Source organism: Python bivittatus, unplaced genomic scaffold, assembly GCF_059951505.1.
Source record: "Python bivittatus isolate LINGU-HERP-01145 unplaced genomic scaffold, Pbiv_v1 ctg000810_np1212, whole genome shotgun sequence".
NCBI lineage: Eukaryota > Metazoa > Chordata > Lepidosauria > Squamata > Pythonidae > Python > Python bivittatus.
In genome coordinates, this window is record NW_028277111.1 from 3117433 (window position 1) to 3134063 (window position 16631).

The following is a 16631-nucleotide window of genomic DNA, read 5'->3' on the forward strand; positions in this document are numbered from 1 at the left end:
CAGTGGGTGGAGGGGCAGAGGCTGGGGAACCCCTTGCCTTCCTCCATTCCTTTGGGGAGTAGAAGAACTGGGGAAAGGCCCCTGAGTTGGCTTCTTACAAGGAAAAGGAGGTTGTGGGGACTGGACTCTCTACGTTTTGGAGGCAGAATCAGAGCCCCATCATCGTGATGTATGAATGCAAAAATCTCAATGGGGGTCTGATCAGGGAACCCCAAGGCAGATGTGGGGGAGGAGGAATGGGGGTTTTCCTGAGGAAAAGCTTCTGAGGAGCCTCTCGGGAAGTTTGACTAGGGGTTGGGGGTTTCCCTTTGCCCTTCATTTCCCTTCCGGTCACTTGTCTCTGCGTTGAGCCTCCAGATGGAGGACTTTGGGCTCTGGAGATCCAAGGCCAAAATGGCGCTGCTTGTTCTGCCTTTTGCCCAGAAGGAGACTTTGAGGAGGGAGAAGATAGAGGGAAACGGGTGGGTTTCAGGTGGGGGGCAGCTGGGTCTGGAGACCCTCAAGGTCCAATTTGGGGGCAGGATGAGGAACTTCTTGGGGGAAAATGTATTTCTTTCATTTTCCAACCATTATTTATCCCTTTTCTCGCTGCCTCCGACCTGCGTCAAAGTCCCTGCAGGGAGGGGGTCTCTCCTGAGGACTCCCCAAACCATCTTTTTGTCCCTCTTTCAGGCCTTCACACCTGGCAGTGGATGGTTGGCTGTGAGCTCCGGGGAGACGGGAGCAAAGGAGGGTTTTTGCGCTATGGATACGATGGGAGGACTTTCATCAGTTTCGACAAGGAGACCCTCACCTGGGTGGCTCCTGAGCCCCAGGCCCAGATCACCCAGAGGAAATGGGATGCTGTTCCAGGATTCAATCAGAGAAGGAAGGCCGACCTGGAGGAAATCTGCATTGAGTGGCTGGAGAAGCACCTGTCCTACGGGAAGGATACGCTGCTGAGGACAGGTGAGCATCTGGGCCCAGGCTGCACTTTCCTCCTTTATGGCCGGATTTCTTGCACATGTTTGGCCCCCTTTGGGTCCCTGCTCTGCAGCCTGGATGCCCGGGAGGGAATCCCCCTCCTGCCTTTCCAGCACTTCTCCAGGACGCGGGAAGCCCTGCTTAGTTCCCGTTGCCAGGCAGCCATTACGTTGACCAGGAACCGCAGCCTCTGCCCTCCCAAGCCGTAGGTGTGGCTGGCCAGAATCAAGGGCCTGGTGGGTGTCTGTGTGGGTCAGGCAGCCAAAGCACTGAGGGGTGTCCTGTGCACAGCCCATGAGGAGGCAACAGGGCCACTTGGGGTTCTTCAGTGAAACCACCATTAGTGAAATTCTGTGGATCTCTCTGCTAAACCTCAGACAGGTTCTTTAACTCTAAGTCAATGACCCCCCCCAAAACTACCCCCTCCTCACCTTCACGGACACTCCCTCACCCCACAGGTTTTCTGCTGACATTATAATAATCTGCCCTCTTTTTTCCCTGTGGGTTTGTTATTATTTTCCCATCAAGACCACCACCCCCCTCTGGCCCCACCCCTTCTCTGGGCTCCTTAAACCCTCCAGGATCTACCTGATGAGATCAGGCTCCATGGGGGAATCCCCCCCATTGCCAGCAGCCCCTCCCTGCCCTGGGAGGGCTGAGTCTCTCTTCCATTGCCATCACCTCTCTCTGCCGCCCTTTGAGAGACAGAATCGCTTTCCCAAATTAACCAGGGTGGAATTCCAAAAGCCCTGAGCCCCTTGCTTTGATTCTAGCTCTCCTCCTCTTGAAGCTTTGGTTTTGTCCCTTGAAAGAGGCCTGGAGCAGCCTAAGACTGGGGGGAGCGGAAGAGGACCCAAAAAGTAGGGAGAAACTTCTGTGTTGTTCTTTCGAAAGGGAACTTAAAAGAGCAGCTCCAGTACCCTTCCCCTGAAGGGAGCAGCCCAAGATCAGTCAGAGTTCAAAGCTGGCTGTGTGGACTTTCCTTGGACCCTCAATTTGCTGGCAGAGATTTTTCAGACTGAGTCACTGGGAAGCACTCAAAGTCCTTGTGGTTGAGCGTTTTCCAGATTTGGAGCATTTCCTAAAACTCTTGGAGATGCTGCAGGTGAGGAGTATTAAATCCCTGCATTAAAACTAAGTAGGAGGAGCATTTCCTGCCCGTCAAGTTTCTCGTCCCCCTTCCGGGCTCTGGAGGGGCTCAGAGTTAATTCTGGGGGTGCCGTTTCTGCAGAGGCCCCAGTGGTGACGGTGAGCAGCAGGACGGAGGCTGACGATGGGACGGAAACTCACGTCTGCCGCGTGGATGGCTTCTACCCCAAGGAGATCGATGCCTCCTGGAGGAGGGACGGGGAGGTCTGGCTGCAGGACACCTTCCGTGGGTCTGTGGCCCCCAATGCAGATGGGACCTACCACTACTGGCTCAGCATCCGGATTGATCCCCAAGAGAGGGACCGCTATCGGTGCCATGTGGAGCATGATGGCCTGCAGGAGCCTGTGGATGTGGACGTGAAGGGTGAGAGGCCACAGGGAGGGAGAGGCTGGGCTCTTTTTCAGGGCGGAGGATTGTGGGAGAGCAATTTGACCCCAGCTGTGTCCAGATGTGAGCATCCTTGAGCTTTAACCGGTGGTTTTTCCCAAGTTTGAGGTTTGTGGACCTGCAGGGAACAGTCCGTAGAATCGGCTTCCGGTTCTTGAAGCAGCTGAATCCCACCCCAATGGTTGGCCCGTCCTGAGGAAATGCACCCAGATCCTCCCTTAGCCTCTCTCCTGCCCTGTTTGCTGCCTCCAGCAGAGCAGGAGGAGTTACACTGAGCCCAGAAACAGGTTTCCTTTTGTTTGGAATTCCTAAAGTGCAAAAATCAGGAGGAGTTGGGTAGCCGCTTTTCTGAGTACCAAATTGCATTAAAATGTGTGATGCAAATGAATCATCACAAATGAAATGCATAGAGTGGCTGGACTGATGCATCAGTAGTCAGAAAAGGAGCTGCCAGTCTGATTTTTTGCCATCGTAGACGAACACGGCTTTCCTCCTGTAAAGAACAAAACACCTCTGTGCATTGCTGCCCTAAGAAAGAGATGCAGACATTATTTTATGATCAGTAATCGACTGGGATTCCTGAGGCTCAGCCTAAAACCAAAGGAAAAAGCCTTGTGTCAAACAACTCTCTGTATGCTGATAACTTCCACTGACATTTTTTACCCTGGACTTCCAAAACTGCAGAATACCAGTCTTTTATTGATGATAGCATCACAATTATACAAAATATGCTCAAATTTTATTGTTATGCTGATATCCGAGGCAGAATAAAATACTTTGGTTTCTTTACCAAGCATCAAATCACAAGCTCCATGGCTGCTATTCAGTGAGGGTCATGAGTTTTGTCCAAGAAGGATTTAAAGATTTCCTCCTCAAACCTCCCCCCTGAAACATTCTCCAAATCTGTTTCAGCCTTTTGAGGGACCCTCTGGAAGTTGGATGTCACCATATTCCATTTTTTTCATCCTGAAATTCTGGAAGCACAAAATACCATTTTTTGCCATTTTTGCCATTTCTGGACTTGCAACAACTCCCCACCCCCTTCTGGAACAGACACTCCCCCACATCCTTCTCCCCAAATGCTACAGTAAAACATCTGAATCACCAAAATTTTGTATTTTTCATTTGCTGTGGATCGGAATGAAATTGAAAACAGATAGATCAAGTGATCTCTAAAAGATGACAGGGTCATCTGGATGTTTCATGGGATTAAATTTTTATGGTAAATCAGGCATTTTGTCTGGTAAAACCCCCATCTGGAGGCAGTCAGAGGCCTCTTCCTCGAATTAAAAGAGGTCGGATGGCCTGACAGTTAAGGGGATCCACAGCTGGCTAGAACACCTTCCTCAAGGAGTGCCCATTGATGGTTCCCCATCAGGTTGAAAATGTCAGATGGGGTGCCAGAAGAATCAGCCCTGCATCCTCTATTCTTCAATATTCCCTTTAATGGCTTGGAAGAATAGGTAGAACAAATAGTTATCACATTTGCAGAGGATCTGAAACTGACTGAGTGAGCTAGTATCCTCAAAGGAAGAAGTAAAATTCAGAATGAGGTGAGAGTCACAGAATAAAATGGAAGAGAGACCTGAAAGAAAACAGTGTCCAGGAAGGATGAGATATTAAAGGCACAGTCTCACTGGTCTGAATGCTTTAATGGATCCTACAGTAAGCAGGTGGTTAGACTAGTTGACCTCTTAGGTTCCTTCCAGCTGTATCATTCTACGTGAAATGTTCTTCAGTTGGGAAACGAAAAGGTGCAAATATTGGGGGGCGGGTACTTGGCTTGCTAAAAAGATGTTGTAATAGGGATTGATTGGAGACTGAATATGAGCCAGAAGCACAAAGTACCTTCAAAGAAGCCACATGGAAGTTTAGGCTGCATCAAATGAACGATAACTTCCAAATTCTGAGGGTAATTTTCTCACTGTGTTCTGGGCAACACCCATTAATACAGATTCAGAGCAGCTGGAAAAGCTTCCCAGTAGAATAACTAGGTAGAAGAAGAGAAGGGGCTCAGCATGTTTAGTCTTGAGAAAAGGGTGGTGCCGGGGTACGTGACGGCGTTTTTCGAACAAGCGGAAGGCTGTCACAGAGATGGAGGACAAGATCTCTCGTCCCTCATTCCTGAATGCAGGGCATGGATTTAAATTAGAGAAAGGCCTTCCTGGGGTCTTCCCCCTAATCCAGGGGTGTGCGTGAGGCAAGAGGATTCCCACATCCTGGGCTGCCTTCCTGGCAGTTGAAAGCTGCAAACGCAAAGACGAAAACAGTTTCTGTCCTGCCACTCCCTGGCCAGGTAACAGTGGGGATCCACTCCTTTCTTCTCCTCCAGGGGACAGACCAATCTTACAAGAGATAAACAAAATGAAACTGTATACTTAAAAGGAAAAAAGATAGGTGACACGAACCCTTTTACTTTAAATAATAAAAAGCAAATATTCAAGCTTAAGAAAAAAGACAGCTGCCCAATTCCAGCCAGAGTCATGACAAATTGGGACAGCATATAAAAAAAGAGAACAAAAATGTTTTTATGGCTTCACTAATTTAATTTATATTTTTGTGTTGTTGAAGTTTTTATTTCTGTAAACTGCTGAGAGTCACAAGATTGCAAACTGCTGCTTTTGAGCTGAACAGCTAAAGATGCACGTCAGCTGCCTTCATGCTGGGCTGGTGTGAGACGAAGGCAGCATCATGAGGAGATGTCCTCTAACCATGGTTAGCAAGGTGTCTTCATGCTACAGTTAGAGGGATGTGAGGATGAGCCCTTAGACTTTTTAACTTGGGGAATTCTCAGTCTTTAGCTGCATTAGGTTTCTCTCTCTAATTGGAAGATTGTTTGGGATTCTCCTTCAATTATCTCCTTTCTCCCAATTCAGTTCAAGAATCCAACCTGGGGCTGATCATCACTGGCTGTGTTGTGGCTGTTGTTGTCCTGGTGATTGCTGTGATTGTTGGGAACTTGGTGTATCGCAGTAAGTGTCCTGTAACTACCTTTGTTGGGTGGTTGTGGAGGAAGGTGGGGAGATTCCTCCCAAGTCTCTCTCTTTGGGAGCTCCTTCTGGGCTTCCTTCTTCCCAGTTTTCCCAGCCCTCTTTGGGAGCATCTGAAATGTCGGCCTCTTGCTGGACTCCAGTCTTGACTCAGCGGAGTCTGAGGTCCGGACAGTCCCGTCTTCTTCTTGGCTGGGAGGAGGCATTGCGGTTCTGCCCCTTCCAAAGGCTTTGGTCAAAGACCAGCAGAGGAGGATTTCAATGAAAATCTTCCTCCTCTCGCAGCTGCTGCTGCTTTCCCCATTTCCCTCCATCCATCTCAGAGGCAGAAGGTCTCTCTTGGAGTAAATCTGGTGGTGTCTTTGCAGTCTGAAGATCTTCCTGTGTCTCTTAAATAGTAGTTGCTGGGAGAGGTTGTGACAAAGCAACTCTGACAGCATCTCCTGGGCCTCTTCCTCCTACAGAAGGAGAGATTGGATGATCTCTGACCTTTTTAGCTCTGATTGATTTTTGTCCTTGCAGAGAAACGTCAAGAAGGCTACAAGGCAGCATCAAGTGAGTGATTTGTCCCCTTTACATGTTAGCTCCGATTCAGAGCAGGGATCAGAGGTAGCATCAGTTGAAGGGTGTGTGTGTGTTTGTCTGTGTGTGTCGAAATACAAAAGCAGCTCATGAAGCTGCGGTATTGTCCTATCTTCCTCTTCCTCCCAAGAACCAAGTTGGGGGAGGTGGGTCCCCTTTCCATTGCAGCCAGGCTGTCCCTGGGAGTGGAGACCACAAGGAGAAACATCTGGTACAAGGAAGTCTCAGGAAGGTGAGAAGACCCGCCTGGGTGGAAGATCCATCTGATGGAGAAGCTGTTCTCTTTTCCAAGTATGCGGAAAGGAAAGGCTTGGCCATAACATGGTCAGGTAGGTCAAAAGAATTAGTGAACAAAGAAGGGATTTAGGAGAAAAGGAGCTTTGGTAGATGCCAGCTAGATCTCCTCTTGTTCTGCCACCACAAGGCCCTCAAAGTATGAACTGACTGGAAGAAGAAACTTTGCAGCCATCTGTATCCTCACCTCAGCTGCACCCTGTACCTGGAGAATTGCTGAAATGTTGCTCTGTGTGGATATATATAAATGTTAACAATTCTTAGTTAAAGTAGTTTGGTTGAAACTCTGTGGGTGTATTTGTGCGTCTGTGTGTGAAGGGGATAGGGAGCTGGAGTCAGAAAGAGCGGAGTTTCTCCACGTCTTCCTATCCTGCCAAGAGACTGACCTCCCCACCATCTTTTCTTTCTTTTCCAGCGAGTGACAAAGGATCCGACAGTTCACGGCCAGGTAAGCTGGAGGAAGCTGCTCCTGAATGAGGAAGAGCAACTCTGCCTCTTAGCAAGAGTGCTGGGGATTGAGGGGCGGGGTGAAAAGAGGGAGAGCCCCCCACTCCCCCTGTTTTTAAAGGGCCTCCTAGTGCACACTCCATGTGTTTCCTCTGTGTGTAGTTCTGGTGAAACCAGGATTTATTGGGACAGAACTGGAACAAAGGATAGATAAATCTATTGAGATTTAAATTGATACTGTTACCTTTTCTATGGACACTTTTTCGCATAGTGTAAATGTGGGTGGGAGAATTGTTTTTCTTCAGTTTACTTAGATGGCAAGTGGTTCACGAACAATTAAATTATTTTACATGATTACAGTGGTACCTCGGGATACGAACTTAATCCGTTCCGTGACTCTGGGCGTATCCCGAGTTGGTCGTAACCCGAAGGAAATTTCCCCATAGGGTTCAATGTAAATCCGGTTAATCCGTTCCGCCCTCTGAATTTGGTCGCACCCCGAGGCAAATTTCCCCATAGGGTTCAATGTAAATCCAGTTAATCCGTTCCGCCCTCCGCCCGAATTTGGTTGCAACCCGAGGCAATTTCCCATAAGGTTCAATGTAATTACCGTTAATCCATTCTGGCGTCCACGGACCACACGGAAAGTGGCCGGGCGCGGCGTGGTGCGGCGCAAAAATGGCCGGGTGCAGCACGGCGCGGCGTGAAAACGGCCCGGCCCGGCGCGAAAACGGCCCGGCGCGGCGCGGCGCGGCGTGAAAACGGCCCGGCGCGGCGCGAAAACAGCCCGGCGCGGCGCGAAAACGGCCGCGGACCACGCGGCAGGGCCGGAAAAACAGCCGCGGACCACGTAGCACGGGCGGAAAAATGGCCGCGGACCACGTGGCACGGGCAGAAAATGGCCGCGGACCACGTGGCACGGGCGGAAAATGGCTCGTACCCCGAGGCGGAGTTCGCAAACCGAGGTAAAATTTTGGGGCCAGAGCTGGTCGTAACCCGAAAAATTCGCAAGCAGAGGCGTTCGTATCCTGAGGTATCACTGTATATGAACAGAAAGTATCAGACTGGAAAAATGGTTTCTCGTTAAAGGGGGTTTAAGTGAAATTACTTATTTTTTTGCTTGTCCCAAGGAGCTCCCAAAGTCTCTTTTTTCCTTGAATTTTAATAATTTTTTCTCTTTTTTTCCTTGTTCCTCCTTTTACTCTGTCCAAAATCAAGTGCTTCACTTTTTTCCCACTTCCACTCTTTTGCTAGATTTCTAACAGTTACAGAATTCATTTTTCTCCCATTGCTTTGTTCCTGCAGAGGAGAAAGGGAACTTCTCTCCCTGTTGGATTTCCAGCCTCATTCATTCAGGCAGGGAAGGCAGCTCCAGAGCCTGCATGGCGGAGCCTGTCCCTCTTTGGAGCAAAGAGCCCCTCAGCTCTGGGGTGGGAAATAGGGAAACCATCAGAAATGTCATGAGCCCCAGTGGTTAGCGACTGTTCTGGTTGCACAGCCTGGTCCCCTCTGAGAGGTTCATGGAGCTGAAGAGAGAGATGCCTCCTCCTCAGAGGATCTGGACAAGGGAGAGACTCACTCTTTGTCTTTCCTCCCAATGTAGGGAGCGTCAAGGTCATTTAGCAGCCCCCTGACAGGTGAGTGTCCCTGGTGGGGCTGTATTGGGGGGAGGAGGAAGGGAGGTGAGGGCTTTCTGATCAAAGGATCCACTGATGGTGAAGATCCTTTGGGAAAACCCTCTTCTCTCTTAGCTCATCTCAAGCGCTGAAGGCTGAGGAGTTTGGGGGAGAGGTGGTGGGGCTGTGGGGAGGGGTCTGCCTCTCCCCTTCTCCCTGGGTTCCTTCTGGTGGAGGAGGCTGGGCTGCTTCCACTTTCCCTCCTGCCTTCGAAGGAAATGGCAGGTGACCGCAGCTAGGAACAGAAGGGACCTGACTGCTTCCTGTTGCTGAGGGAGGAAGGCACCCTGTCCTCCTCCTCCTCATCTTCAAGAAGGGCCCTTCCCAAAGCAGGAGGCGGAGTTGTCCATTCTGTAGAGCCCAGACTGTGGCACTTCCCAGGATCTGACTGTCTTGCATTCACAAGGCTCAGAGACCTGCAGAGATCCGTGTTCCCAGTGTGAGGGGGAGGGGGCAGCAGGGGGACTTCCTGAAGGTCCTAAGTTATGGTTGGAGAGGAGGTTTCTCTCCCCTCGTTGTGTCCATCTGGGAATCCAACCCTCCAGATGCTGAAGGAAGACCTGAACTCTCTGGAGGCCATGAAACGATTTGCACTTGGCTCTGGGAGCAAAATAATTTGGGCAGGAACTGGGTTTGGATATTTGAGGGGGAGGCCATCTCTACTTTTTATAATTTGTGAAGGAGGTTCCCCACTCCACTCCAGCAGCCATTTGCAGCCATGCCCATCCCCTCTTGTAACTCGGAAATCCCACCAGCTGATTCTTCTCCATCTCCACCTCCCTCTCTTGAGGCTGCTGATTCTGGTCCTTCGCTTGATGGACCTCCAGGGTGGACCCTGGGCTTTCTCATTGTGGCTTCCTCTCCAACTAACCCTCCTGTTTTTTCCACCCTCTTCATAGCACAACTTTGGGGCTGCAGACTCCCCACGGGGGAGAGAGGAAAGAAGAGCGATCAACCTTCTGCTGAGTTACACTGTTCTCTTAGGAGGACCTCTTCAGGCCCTTCCAGCCGGCTGTCACTAGGATGTATTTCGGGTCTTTCATGAGTGCCCTTGTGTAAATTTTTGTTTGGGAAAATCAGGGTTTTTTCATCGGAAGGAGTAATTCTAGGTCCTTCCCTGAAAAGGAAATGTGTTTGATTCATCTGGAGAATGGAGGAAGGCTTTGTTTTTACATGTAGAGTAAACATCTTGCAAGAAAAACCATCTTGGAAGGGACAATGACATGAAGGGAAAATGCCTCTTTCAGTTGCTATTTCTGAAGTGTGCTTTAATATTTCTTCCATAAAAAATAGTTTTAAAAAATTAATCTGTTGCCCAATTAATTGGATTACATATTTTATTATCCAAAAATTTAACAGTTGGTAGATAATCAATCTACCAACTGAGCGCAATCTTCAGACACAGAAAATGATACACCTTTTCTAGACTTCAGTTGATGGATTTTAATAAATGGATTTTAATAAAAAGAGTCACTTCTTCTTGAGATGGGCGGTATCTAAATTTGAAATATAAATAAATAATTAAATAAATAATTAAATAAATAAATAATCTAGGAAAACAGATCATGAGATCAGGTGTCCAGCCAGGCTGCTTCTTTCCTAAGCGCTGCAGGTTCCTTGAGATTTGGGGGGATGATTTTGATTCATCAAATTAATTGTTCAGCTTTGCCCAGTCAAGAAAGCAAATAAATTTGAAATTGCGGTTTCCTGTAGAAAAAAATTAAGATGCATTCAAGTATTTCTTACCCCCTGTTACTAACTGTGGTGGCTAAGTCATTTGGAGTTTCAATAGAAGCAAATATGTGTAGCTCAGGGTTGAACAGTGGAGTCCTTGGGGTTCTCACTTGGTTGTTTTCTTGCAAACGTTTCGTTACCCGGCTAGGTTACATCTTCAGTGCTAGAATGGGATGGGGTTTGCTCTCTGTTTACATACTGTGGCCTGCCCTGCCAGTGTCGGTGGGGGTTTTGTTTTGATCCTCTGGTAGTTCCTTGATTAGGGCATTGTTTACTGCTTGATTGTGTGTCTGGTGGTAATCTCTGCTTATCTGGGTGATGATTGCTGGTGAGGAGATGTTTTGGTCTTTTGTTTTCTTTTCTATTGTCTCTTTCGAATAGTGTGTAGATGCTGTTTATCTCTATGTGTCTGTTGATGGCTGCCTTGTCTGAATACCAACCTTCCAAGAATTCCCTTGCATTTTTGGATTTAGCTTGGTCTAAAAAGCTGACAGTTTCCCAGGTGAAACTATGGTTGAGTCTGTCCATGTGTTGTGAGATTAAGGAGTTTTCATCATGTCTTCTGACTGCTAGTTGGTGTTCATGGATGCGCTCTGCCAGCCTTCTGCCCATCTGTCCTACATGGTATTTATTACAGTCCTTACACTGTATGTTGTAGATGACTCCTGTTTTTTCTTCTTGGGCTACTGGGTCTTTTGGTTTGCTTAAGATGTTTTGGAGGGCTTTAGTTGGTTTCTGTGCAACGGAGATGTGCAACGGAGATGTGGTTGTAAGAGTCTATTGGTAGTTTCTGAGATGTTTTTGATATATGGCAGCGTGATCCTTTTCATAGCTTGTGAGAGCAAACCCCATTCCATTCTAGCACTGAAGATGTTACCTAGCTGGGTAACGAAACATTTACAGGAAAAGAACCAAGCTCAGAGAACCCCAAGGACTCCACAATTCATTTCTGCACTAGTTGAAAGCATTTATAATTCACAATTCCTTCTTTATTTGTAAGATTTCCTTTTGTAAAATAAAAGTCTCCGCCCAGCCACTGAAGGGAGATACAAAAAACCAATCAACTGTCAAGTGTCTAGGCTTTGTGTTTATTGAGTCTGGGTCAGTTTGGTAAAATTGGAGGAAGAAACATCAATAATGTAGTATGCTGATGACACTACCTTGATACGTAAAACAACCAGCCATAGAATTGACAATGAAGATCCCAAAGTGGTGGAGAGCTTCTGCCTTTTAGGATTGACCATCAACAGTAAAGGAAGAAGCAGTTGAGAAATACGCCACAGACTAGCACTTGGTAGAGCAGCCATGAAGGCCTTAGAAAAGATATTCAGATGCCGTGATGGGTCTACACCTACAAAGATCAGAATCGTACAAGCCAATGTATTCCCTGTGACACTCTACGGAAGCAAAGGTTGGATTTAAAGAAGCAGAATAAGAAGAGCATTGATGCTTTTGAACTTTGGTGTTGGAGAAGACTCCTGAGAATACCGTGGACAGCCAAGAAAATGAACAGATGGATCATTGAACAAGTCAACCCAGAGTTCTCCCTTGAGGCCCAAATGACCAGGCTCAAATGGCCTTACTTTGGACCCATATGCGAAGACCCAATTCTCCAGAAAAGGATCTAATGCTGGGAGAGGTGGAAGGAAAGAGAAGTGGATGACCAGCAGCAAGGTGGAAGGACTCAGTTACAGAAGTGATGACTGCACCCTTGGGAGACTTGAAAGAACAGGTTAGGGATAGATTGTCCTGGAGAAAACCTGTGCGGCCCCTAGGAGTCGAAAACGACTTGATGGCACATAGTCAGTCAGTTTGGTTATTGGTGGTTTAAAGAAAAAAACCATGAGAGACTATCTAAAAATGGGATTCCATTGGGTTGGAGATCCACTTCCCATTTGTCCTTTGGCAGTTATACATTTCAGTTGGAAAACATTCTTGATCAGCAAGTTAATGCTAAGAATTTTTGTTACTATGACATGGAGTACATGAAATCTTGCAAGATTGGGGATACACCAAATTCTCATAACCTTTGCAGCAAGGGTGTGAAAACCTTGCAAGATTTGGCAGTCTCCTGAAATTTGAGCTGCCATCTTGTGAAATTAATTTTTATTTTGACATCTGCAACAGGAAACTGCAACAGGTTGGGAACCACTCATTTAGAGGAACCAGAGGACCTACCCTTACGACAATCAAATAAACGTCTCTTTCCAAGTCCCTCTGGCTCTTCCGCTAGCAGGTCTCCTCCAAGGATGCCTTGTAGCACCGTGACTCCTTCTCCTCCATGGCAAGGCTGCGTGCTGTCTCCACAGAAGAGACCGCCTCACGCACCACCTCCTCTGAGCGAGGGAGAATTTTTTACACAAAATGAAGCTTTGCCTTTAGAAATAAAAAAATATATAGTCTGGCTCTTTTTACAGCCCCACGATTATTTTTAACAAACTTTGTTCTACATCTTATTTCTAGATCCCTATAATTCACCTCTCCAAGTCTATGTGATTCGTCCTATGGCTGAGTCTTATGCCTCTGGTTCCACTGTTGGCCTGCTGATCGCCCTGTTGATCCTTCCTATTTTCATGCCCATTTTCTCAGGAAGACGGAGGCCAGGCCACACAATCAACAACCCACCCTTTTGTACAAGCCACACAGACAGAGGAGTAGGCTTTGATCACATGGCTGCCATCTTGCCTTTTCTGACCTCCAGAGATGCCACTGTGTTCACTGCTGCTCAGCTCTCTTGCAGCTTCTTTCTTCTTCCCCTTGCCAGTCTGTCTTCCCTTTCCTTGCCCTGGGCTGCCCCATTCCTTCCTTCGGCCAAGTTGGGACTCCTTCCCCACATGCAGCTGGTCCCGGCACCCCAGAAGAGGCTGCCCCAGCCTCCAGGCCACCATCTGCCTCCATACCCCCTACTTGGTGACAGGCATCATAGACCTTTTGGACCACCATCATGAGGGGAATCTCAACCAGCATCAGCAGCGTCAGGGCCGGACAGGCCAAGCGTGAAGCCGTAGAGCCCGATGGCCTGGATCAGGCTGTGCAGGAAGACGATGGTGTTGAGCGGCACCGAGTGGCTCATCAGAGCCGTGTCTCTGGACAGGGCGGGAGCCCAGCATCCCTACAGGCAAAGAGACGTCACACGACAAATGCCACGTGGGAAACACAGGAAGAGATGCTCTACTACTATGGAATTAAAGGGGACAACCCCATCAAGCAGGAGAAGACAAAGGCATTCTAACTAGCTCGTCCGTCACTCCCTTCCTCGTTTCCCCATAGGCTGAGGTACTCCAAGGTCACGACCGCCTTTCTGAAGCCTCCTGGTTCCTCCTATTACATGCATAACCATACATCGCCTGTTCATTATAATTAGCTTATTAATTATGCGGGGTGTGCTAGCTACTTCTCATTAGTTCATTACCCATGCGCAGTTCTGTCTTTGAGCTCATGGCTTCAGCTGGCTCCCCTTACACGGATAAGACTGCTCTAAGCTGGTTCCTGTCTACAGTTGGTTTCGATATTTTATTCAGCTCAGTTTGGACACATCATCCTACTCACTTCTCTCAATTCCCCCCCCTTTTTTTTCATGTTCCTGATGTGTCCAGACTTTCATATTTAGAGGCCATTAACTCAATTATCCTTTTTGTCTTTTCTTTCCAATTCTGCTGGGGTTTCTATTCTGGTAACCATTAATTTCATATTAGTTACAGGGGTGGTCTCTATCTGTGCATTTTTAAGGGCCGTTATAGCTACCCTTCTTACCAATAGTATTAAACAAGTGTGAGAAGGCAGGGAGAAGTGAGGGCCTCAAACGAACCATGTTTGCTAGGGGAGAGCGCTGTGCACCATGGGGCAGCCTTGGGGGGGACGGCAGGAGGGAGGAAATACTGTAGGCAAAAGCCACGTTCGCACCAGAGTGAAGAGGGACGGCAGGAGGGAGGAAATACTGTGGGCAGGAGGCACGCTCGCACCAGAGTGAAGAGAAACGGCAGGGGGCGGCTGTTGGGTCAAGTGGGTATTGCAATGTGTATTGCGCTGATTGGATTAGAAAAGTGGAATGTCTGCGGTTTTGCGGTTAATTAGTGGCACTCCGGGGCGGTAAAAAAAGGTGAGATTGTGAGCCAAGCCCTCTTAGGAGGGGGAGGACAGATAGGGGGTATAAAAAAACCTGTCAGACCTTGTTTCGGGGTTCCTCCATTGCTGCGGGAGGGACCCACCTTTGCAAACGTGCCCAATAAAAACTTCTGTCTACTGGACAACCAAACCCGTGTCTGTCGTTTTTTGACAAAATTGGCGAGCCAGCCAGGAGTCCTCGACGTGGACCGGACTGTGGGGAACCAGTGAGTAATCGGCCGTAACACCCCGTTGAGGTGTCTCCCGTTTTCCCCGGAGTCGGGTCCGGGACGGGACTCCAATCGCCAGTCAGACAGAAGTAAAGAGGAAGTCGGCCGACGAGGGGACCTCCGGGAGGTCTGGTGAGTACAGCCTACCCATAATCTCAGGGAGATTAGCGTGGTTACGAGGCGTTGGACGCCGCAAGGGGACAGAAGAGTCCGGGACCTTCTGTAAGGTGGGAAACGTAGTCAGGAAGGATGGGTAAGGCGCAGAGTAAGAGTGTAAGGCCAGGGGCCAGTGGGAAAAACGCAGTAGGGGGAATCCCCACGGATTCTCCATTAGGACAATTGTTGCAACAATGGGAGACACCCTGGTTGTGTCCATTCACCAGGGGTCTGGAAAAACCAACCATGATAACTTTGTGCACTAAAGAATGGCCAAAATATCCACTAGTGGACCCCGAATTCCCCTACCATTGGGATATTCTTGGAATCCCCAGTAATTACTGGGTGACCCAACTAAAAAAAACTACATTGTGGAGCATAAATTGTTAACCAAGGATGTGGAAGTCTGGTTCCATGTTCATTGGGAGGGGCCTCGACCCAAGTTAGCCAAAATTTTTGTCCAAAAAGAACAGGAGGATGAGGAGGACCTCTGGCTGACTGGACCCCAATGGGGGCCACCACCTCCTCCTCCTCCTCTTCCTACCGCTCCCCCTCTGGCACCCCCAGCCTATCCCGGGCTGCAGAAAGAGCTGGACCAGCTGAACCAAGACATTCAGAACTTGCCCTTTATTCTAAGGTCGGCCAGTGCCTTCCCCGTCCGGGAGGTCCCGAACGGAACGAACGCACAGGGGGTGGCCGTCACCAGTTACGTAACGGTTCCCATCAAACCCAGTGAGTTGAGGGAATTAAAAAAGACCCTCCCTCGTATGCAAGAGAACGCCCATACCGCGGCCGAACAATTGGAACTTTTTCTCGGCCCGGTGGAATACTCCTGGGGGGAACTGAATTACATTTTAGCCCACCTCTATACGCCAGAAGAGAGGGGCCAGATTCGGCGAGCTGCGCTCGGGGCTTGGGAGCGAAGGAATGCAAACGTCCCGAGTGCCCCAGCCGTGGATATTAAATTCCCTCTGGCGGACCCAAATTGGGATCCCAATAATGCTGAACATCGGGAGAACATGAGAGGAGTTTCCCCCTGTACGACTAGGGGGTCATGGTTCCCCAACTGGGACCCACGTGGAACCCTTGGTAAACATCACAGTGGGTCCCACCGGCGAGGAACGGCAGTTCCTCGTGGACACCGGAGCCTCTCGAACATCGCTGTGCCAACCGATCCCAGGGATTGCAAAATCCCGGGGCGCGTCGGTATCGGTGATGGGGGGTGGGAGGCCCTCCGGTCAAGGCAGACGTACTGGAGGGAGTAAGATTGGAGTGGAATGGGAAGGAGGTAACTTCAGATGTGTTACTGATCCCACAGGCGGGAGTGAACCTGCTGGGAAGGGATCTAATGGGTAGTCTAGGAGTGGGGTTGTGGAATGTGGAACAGGCAGAAAGGATGTGTTTGTTGCGGGAGGCGGACGTGGAGGTTGTGAACCCTGAGGTATGGGCAGGGGAGGGGGCGGCGGGTTGGTTTCGCATCGCCCCAATTAGCATCCCCTTGAAACCGGGGGTGACGGGTTTGCGGCAAGCCCAATACCCGCTGTCCCGGGATGGGAGGCGCGGGCTGAAGCCATCATAGATGGGCTGAGGCGGCAAGGGCTGTTGGAACCGGCTATGTCCCCCTTCAACTCCCCTATCTTAGCTGTGAAGAAGAAGGACAATAGTTACAGGCCGGTGCAGGACCTGCAGGAGGTCCCGCTGGAGGAGGGTGAGGTCTGGTTTGTGGATAGGTCTAGCCGAGTAGAGCAGGGACAAAGGAACTCAGGGTATGCAATAGTGGCGGCGGAGGGAGAGACAGTAGAGAAGGGGGCACTACCAGCGGACTGGTCGGCCCAGCTGTGTGAAGTGCACGCTTTGAAACGGGCACTAGAATTGGGAAAGGGAGTGTCCCTCACCGTTTACACAGACTCGCGATACG

At 49.2% G+C, this 16631-nt stretch overlaps 1 protein-coding gene across 3 annotated transcripts in view; it reads left to right on the forward strand.

Annotated features, from left to right (window-relative positions):
• Positions 1-14671, forward strand: part of LOC103064508 (major histocompatibility complex class I-related protein 1-like) — a 35656-nt gene extending 20985 nt beyond the window's left edge. Inside the window, exons 3-9 of one of the 3 annotated variants that reach the window (XM_088129663.1) lie at positions 673-948; positions 2195-2476; positions 5377-5472; positions 6013-6045; positions 6782-6814; positions 8417-8450; positions 9389-9526. In XM_088129663.1, the coding sequence (XP_087985789.1) occupies positions 673-948; positions 2195-2476; positions 5377-5472; positions 6013-6045; positions 6782-6814; positions 8417-8436 (740 nt within the window). In that variant the 3' untranslated portion in view covers positions 8437-8450; positions 9389-9526. Of the gene's footprint in view, positions 1-672; positions 949-2194; positions 2477-5376; positions 5473-6012; positions 6054-6781; positions 6815-8416; positions 8451-9388 lie in introns of those variants that run through there. The other 2 variants (XM_088129662.1, XM_088129664.1) reach the window with 2 other exon arrangements.
• The last annotated feature ends 1960 nt before the right edge of the window (positions 14672-16631 follow it).